The sequence below is a fragment of the Sinocyclocheilus anshuiensis genome, unplaced genomic scaffold (genome assembly GCF_001515605.1).
Source record: "Sinocyclocheilus anshuiensis isolate Anshui unplaced genomic scaffold, SAMN03320099.WGS_v1.1 scaffold1143, whole genome shotgun sequence".
NCBI lineage: Eukaryota > Metazoa > Chordata > Actinopteri > Cypriniformes > Cyprinidae > Sinocyclocheilus > Sinocyclocheilus anshuiensis.
The window spans coordinates 1,255,786-1,262,902 of record NW_015546123.1 but is presented as its reverse complement, the minus strand read 5'-3'; the positions used below and the strand labels follow the sequence as shown (position 1 = coordinate 1,262,902).

The window sequence follows — 7,117 nt, the reverse complement described above, 5'->3', positions numbered from 1 at the left end:
AGTTGGGGGTTCGGTGCCTTGCTCAAGGGCACCTCAGTTGTGGTATTGAAGGTGGGAGAGAGTTATAATATAACGGTGTTCAATTATTATTATTATTATAAAGCATCATTAAGTATTAAATGTTAACCTAAAGTGAGCATTAGATGATAGCAAGGTAATCTAAATTTAAAAATAGGAGAAATAAGTACATACAAATAAAAATCTAATATCAGCCGATATTTCTGCAATATCGACCGATAATCGGATATTTCAGCTGCCCACCACTATGGTGCAGATATACTGTAGATGATATTTATCATCCATAAAATTAAGCCACTTACCTACTAGAAAAGCCACCAGAAATCCTGTTACTCTCTGCTCTTTTACTTCCTGAATGCGGGGTTTGTCACCAGGCGCAACAGCTTTGCTCATCACCGTAAGGCTATTTGCATGAGTTACTGAACGAACAGTAGCACCGGTCAACCACGGCAGCCCAAACAACGCTGAAACACCACCCGCGACCACGATGATCAGCAGGTCCAAGTGAAAACCTGAACCCTTAACCAGCATCCTGTCCTTCTTGCTGACAATAAGACTTTAAAGGAAAATTGAGTCAATATAAATTAAGGAATGATATAATAGAGGTATAGGTATGGTCAGAACAGGTTAGTGAATGCCTGTGACTCACGTGGTGATCTGAGTCTCCATGAAAATGAGGATGTAGATGAGCAGGGCAGGTAGAATGCTGGCAACCATCATCCAAATGGGGAACTGGCCATCAGAGCCCAGTGGGTGTATTAACCAACCACGCTTATCCGGGCTGGTCACAGAGAAGCCATCAGGCACACTTAGTTTCTACATGGGGAGGAAAGAAGTTTAAATATCACAGATTGTGTGGGACACGTGTGTCAGGTGACTTCAGGGCATATGGAGTCATTTGCTTTAAATGACATACAAATATTGTCCAGTCTTTAATCAATGAATAAGCTCAGGGTAACTTAAAACCCTTAAGGTACGGTCACATTAGCGAAATTTCACAGGCAAAAAAGGTCCACTGTCTATCGAAGCACAGCTCACAAAGAAGTCACTTTCTGTTAGTCAGCGCAGTGAATTGCATAACCAACTTCAAATCTGTGTGGGGAAATCTTTCACCCTCATGCAAAATACTCAATCGTGTGGATTCTTATTGAAATGACTGGATACCATCTACAAACATTTACAGAACAACAGATGATGGTATCAGATGGTAATACCAGGGTACTTTGATAAACAGAGTGGATCCTTAAAAAGTATTAAAATGTCTTAAATTCACATTTTTTAAATGTTATTTTCAAGTCTATAGCATAGCACAGCATAGAAAAGGTAAAAAAAATGAATGACAAAATTACTTTTATAAATCTTTGGTCTTAAAGGGATAGTTCACCAAAAATAAAAATTCTGTCATCATTTACTCACCCTCCACCAAAGACTGTAGGTAACCTGACGGTAGCATTTGATTTTCATAATATTTTTTTTCCCATACTATGGAAGTCAATGTCTACCATCAACTGTTTGGTTACCAGCATTCTTTGAAATAACTTCTTTTGTGCTCAGCAGAAGAAAAAATCATACAGATTTGGAACAACTTGAGGGTGAGTAAATGATGATAGAATTTTTATTTTTGGGTGAACTCTTTAAATTGAGTGTGTGTGTGTGTGTTGTTTTATTATATTACTTTTTTTTAAACATTCTTTCCATGTTCAATTCCTATAATTTCCTCCAAAGTACTTCAAAAATGTCATATGTCTAAGAAACATTTAGACACAAGTAATTTTGAAATGTGCCATTTAAAATCTTGTTTGATGTACAATGAATTTGGGTGTTTGGGTGGAAAATTCTAAGAGAAATCTAGTTCATAGATTATAGATTATAGATTATACATTAATCAAATTATATAAACTTGTCTTCATGTCTCACCTGTGTGTAAGTGTCCTTAATGCTGTAGTCCAACAGAACCATGGTGGAGATTGCAATAGGAACTCCAAAATCTCCAATAGCCCTTCGGAGCTGAGCAAAAGATAACAGACAATATCACTTTCGTCAATACAAATATGTTTATTTAAACATCATGGAGAAAATGGCACAACATGTTTGCAGGAACACTGGGATAACTGGCTTACCCTGCCAGGGAAAAAAGCACTGTTCTTGAATTTACGCAGATAGAAGGCAATGAAGAAGGTGCCGGCTGTGAGCACCAGGGAGAGGAGGGCTGTGTTTGGCTGGTTTAGGGTTTGAGAGGCATCTGGAGACCTGCCGTCACTTGTGGGTGTTGGTAAAGCAGTGTCATTTTCTTCTCGTCCATAGCAGCTTCCAAGAGGATGAGCCATGAAGATCTGCACAGTATACAAAGACTGTCTGAATATCTGCTGATCACATTTAAATCTCTCTCATAAACAAACAACACTAATCAAAAGTTTTTTTTTATTATTAATTAATACTTTTATTCAGCAAGGATGTATTAAACTGACCAAAACATTGTCAACAATGATAAAATGTTAAAATGTTTCTTGAGCACCAGATCAGCATATTTGAGTGATTTTCAAAATATTACTGTTTTACTGTATTTTTGATCAAATACATGCACCCTTGGTGAACATAAACATTAAAAAAAAACTTTTGAACAGCAGTGTTAACAACTAAAACATCTCAATACTTTGCCCAGCTTGAAGAAGGTCTCGTAGATGAAGATGAGTGAGATAAGGAAGGAGAAGATCTCTTGGGTGAAGCGTGACACAAATCGCACAAGGAAGCTCCCTTCAAAGGCCACCGTGAGAACAACAATGATGACCAACCAGATTCCAATCCACACACGTCCTGTCAGATACTCGATTTCACTGGACCTGCAGAACTGCAAACACATTGATCCATATTGATCCAAAAACTGTCTAGTTTACTGAACCAGGTTCTAAATGCATTACAATAGCACTGCAAGTATTTTAATTTATTTGCTGTGATTCTCAGTCCAAAGAAGTCTTTATATTCAAATTATCCTCAATAGAGATTGTGCTTTATTCTCAAAAATCAGCGCTATTTGCATGCATTTTGTAAATGAAATAAACTGCGTGCGCTATTAGCAGGCACAACTTTTTTTCTTAGTGAATTAGTAGTATTTGTATTCATTTATTAGAAATACTAACGGAATAGAAGGACTCTTCAAACACTAGCAGGGGTCCAGAGAAGCCCACCACCAGCAGAGGTTGAGCCCCAAGCAGGCAGAAAAACATTCCCTGCACGGCAGTGGAAATAATCAGCTCTGACACACCTATCAAACCATCTGTCTTTTCACCTGGAAACAAGAGAAATTACTTCATTAGGAAAAAGTTCCTTGTTTTAGATACAACATAAAAGCAGTGCTCTAAATAAAAAACTAACCCAATAGTCCTCCAAAGGTAATGGCAGGAGAAAGGGCAGCAAAGTAAATGAATATGACAGAGGCCATGCATTGAGGACTCAGGGCATCCTTAAAATCACTGATGTATTTGGGGTAGCGGCGCTGCGCATCTCGGAAAACCCCGCCAAACAGCCTACCCGTCCTCCGAAGAGGATCGTCTTCAGGTTTCAGAGGAGGATGAATAGCTGAGAACATTAAGAATGAATACAAAAGGTGATTCAATACATTTAATTTTGGATAAACAGTAAACGGATCTGTTCACTTCTGTATTCTGTATATGAGCGAGAGCCTTGTACCCATGTCCTCGGGGCTCTTGAGTTCCTTGGCCTGTAGTTTGACCTCTTGCTCATGTCTCTTGTGCAGCATCTCTCTCTGGAAGCGAGCGATAGAATGCAGCAGCTCATCTCCTCCAACCTCAGATGGAGGAAGCACAATACTGCAGTCCAGAAAGCTGTTGATGGCTGTAAGCAGGTCCTGCCGCTCATCTGCCAAATACGCCGCTTCATGAAAGTGCTGGAAGAGATGTTTGAAATGCTGTTTATATTAAAATAAGCAACAACAAAAAAACATGACAGTGCAGTAAACAAATGAATAAATGAAAGTCTTGCAGTAAAATTACCTTGTTTTAAGGATTTTTAGATGTATATATTTTTTAAAGAAGTCTCTTATGTTCATATAAGAGTAAACATAAGAGACATATTGAATTGTATATCAAGGCTGCATTTATTTGATCAAAAATAAAGTATAAACAGCAATATTGTGAAATATTATTACAATTTCAAATAACTGTTTTCTATTTTAATATATTTTAAAATGTAAGTTATTCCTATGATGACAAAGCTGAATTTTCAGCATCATTACTCCAGTCTTCAGTGTCACATGATCCTTCAGAAATCATTCTAATATGCTGATTTGGTGCTCAATAATTTTTTTTTATCAGTGTTGCAATGTTGAATTTTTAAAGTATTCTTTGATGTATAGAAAGTTAAAAAAACAGCATTTACTTAAAATAGAATCTTTTACGTTATAACGTTAAAACGTTATAACTGTAATGTTATAAATGTATTTACTATCACTTTTGATCAATTTAATGTGTCCTTACAGAATAAAAGTATTAATTTCTTTCAGAAAAACGAAACTTTTACTGACCCCAAATCTTTGAAAAGTAGTGTATATAATGCAATATGATGTCATAAATTTTTGGGTGAACTATCTCTTATTTAATTAGACCTGATAGCACCTTTTTCATTCTGTGCTTACTTTATCAGACATAAGTGTTGATATGGAGCGGCCGATTTGGTGGTAGTCAATGTTGGCACTGGGTGGGCCGAGCAGCACGAAAAGAAACCGCACCGGAATCGGCACTTCTAGAACTGACTCTAACAGAACCGCTTCCTGCAGTCTCACAAAGGCCATGGTGGGCTGGTCCAGGAAATCCACACTACCTGTGAAAATTGAGATCATCTGTATCATGGCTTGAACAGATGTAACATGTCATGTGCTGACAGTTATGATATCACAGAGTTAAAGGGTTAGATCACCCAGCAGAGAGATCAAAACAAAACAATGGTCAAGAATTAGATCCAACAGAAGTAAAGAAGAATGTTGGAGGATTTTGATATAAGCCAAGAGAAGACTGGTTTTCCTTTGCTAAAGTAAGGAAACTTTGCTTCCTTTGATCCTGTAAACAAACGTTGGTTTTCACGAGACTCACCGGCCCATGCGCAGCGCTGACCTCATACGTCCTCCCGGAACTGTTTCTGTGTACAACTGCTGGCGCAAGCTAGATTACGGTGATTATTACGTTTTGAATATGGATATTTTTCTTACAAAAACGCATCGATTCGCTACAGAAGGCCTTTATTCACCCCCCGAAGCCGTGTGAGACACTTTTTTTTTATGGATGGGCGATTTTTATTTAACTTCTTTTGGACTGAAGCAATGCAACACCCGCTGAGTGCCATGAAACAGTTTGAAAGATCAAAGACAATTTTTTATATAACTCCGACTGGATTCGTCTGAAAGAAGAAAGTCATATACACCTAGGATGCCTCGGGGCTGAGTAAAACGCAGCCTAATTTTCATTTTTGGGTGAACTAACCCTTTAAGCACGGACAGTTAACTGACCCACAAGGACAACCGTTGCTTCTGCATCCTCTGGAATCTTCTCAAGCAGCTTCAGCTCATGTTTAGATTTGGTCTTGTGCAAACCAAAAAACTGGGGTGTGTCTTTCTGTGGAAACAGAGAGGAAAAATTCTAATTGTCTATTTTACCATTCTTTGCCTCCTAAAAACACACACAGATTTGAATGCACACGGTACCTCATTCTTATCGAAGTCTACACTACTGCGTGACTCAAAGTTACGTAGTCCTCCGATGAGCGGGTCTGTGGCAGGGGGCTCCGACGCGGCGATATGGTTACTGCTATGGTAATGAGATATGAGAGAGCCAAGGCTGGTTGCTGAGATGTTCCGGTTAAACAAGCTGTGCTCCTTGCCATCACTTGGATGGCTAACAAACAGAAGAAATACAAAGCACAAAATTCAGCTGCATGATCCAAATGAGTAAGGTGTTCCTTAAAAGGTGAGTAGCTTTATTCAACATTTTTTGAGATATGCAGTGTAATGTTCATAAAACCTATGTGAAACTAACCTGTGTTTGAGGAGCAGGGCTCGGAGCACATTGGCTCTGTCCTGTGCTCTGATCTGATCTGAGATAATCATCTGCTCCACAACCTGATGAGCAATACCAGAGAGCGTCTTCTGGTCCAGGTCCAACAACACTGCACCTGTAAAATTACACCTCAATACATCAGACTCACCAAAAGGCATTTTAAATAGATCAGAAATAAAAAGAATTAGCAATTAATTCAATTTATCACTCAATTCTCACATTGTATTTGTAAATATATGTTTGTAAATGTGTGAGCTGGTCTCTCTCCTCTCTCTCACCATGAGAAATGGTCTTGCGGAGCTCCAGCAGGCTGCGGAATGAGAGTGAAGCTACATGAGGTTTGCCCCAGCGCTCTGTCTCCTCCTCCACATCCTCCTCAAACTTTATCCAACGAGCGGTTTCCTTCCAGTGCATCTCCTGGTTCTTATCCATCAGTAACTCATTCAGCTCAACAAACACCTGAGAGAACATTTACGATTTATCTGTCCTTTCTTTCAAAGTTGTACATTTTAAATCCAGTACAACTAATTTGATGGAAAGTCATCTGTTTAAGTTAGCAGAAATTATGTGTTCAGGTTTGGTTCAATAAACATTCTTTCTATAAAATACAAATGAGTTTACAACACCTCACAACCTTTATCAAAAAAAAAATGTTTGCATAGTCCATGCATCATTGCAGGCAATGCTAAACACTTCATTCGAGGAAGCAGAGAAGATTAAATTTAGTCTGCATTTCACTGTGGATTGTATTTGTTGTTTTTGTTTTTTCTTTCAGTCAAGAGCAATCTTTAGCAATCTTTTCAGGCAAGCCGCCCATTTCAGCTGTTGGAATAAAACCTAATTTATTATGTTTAAGTGTCAGTACAGCTGTTCCGTTTGTTATCTTAAAACTAATTGTAAGCATTTGAAGTTCTGTGAGAAATTTCTAATGGGTTGTTAGAAAAAAAAAAAAGTTTTTTTTTTTATAGGTTACATCACTAATTGAAGAGACTTTAAATTACACGTCAAACGTGAATCCTGAATATTTTGTGTGC

At 38.1% G+C, this 7,117-nt stretch overlaps 1 protein-coding gene across 1 annotated transcript in view; it reads right to left on the bottom strand.

Annotated features, from left to right (window-relative positions):
- Nucleotides 1-7,117, bottom strand: part of LOC107700975 (anion exchange protein 2-like) — a 17,321-nt gene that overhangs the window by 1,045 nt on the left and 9,159 nt on the right. The window contains exons 8-20 of the mRNA XM_016502856.1: nt 6,362-6,542; nt 6,063-6,198; nt 5,732-5,921; nt 5,537-5,642; nt 4,670-4,854; nt 3,706-3,922; nt 3,391-3,594; nt 3,156-3,304; nt 2,672-2,866; nt 2,139-2,351; nt 1,936-2,025; nt 668-834; nt 321-574 (exon numbers count right to left, since the gene is read on the bottom strand). Coding sequence (XP_016358342.1) covers nt 321-574; nt 668-834; nt 1,936-2,025; nt 2,139-2,351; nt 2,672-2,866; nt 3,156-3,304; nt 3,391-3,594; nt 3,706-3,922; nt 4,670-4,854; nt 5,537-5,642; nt 5,732-5,921; nt 6,063-6,198; nt 6,362-6,542 — 2,287 coding nt within the window. The remainder of the gene's footprint in view (nt 1-320; nt 575-667; nt 835-1,935; nt 2,026-2,138; nt 2,352-2,671; nt 2,867-3,155; nt 3,305-3,390; nt 3,595-3,705; nt 3,923-4,669; nt 4,855-5,536; nt 5,643-5,731; nt 5,922-6,062; nt 6,199-6,361; nt 6,543-7,117) is intronic.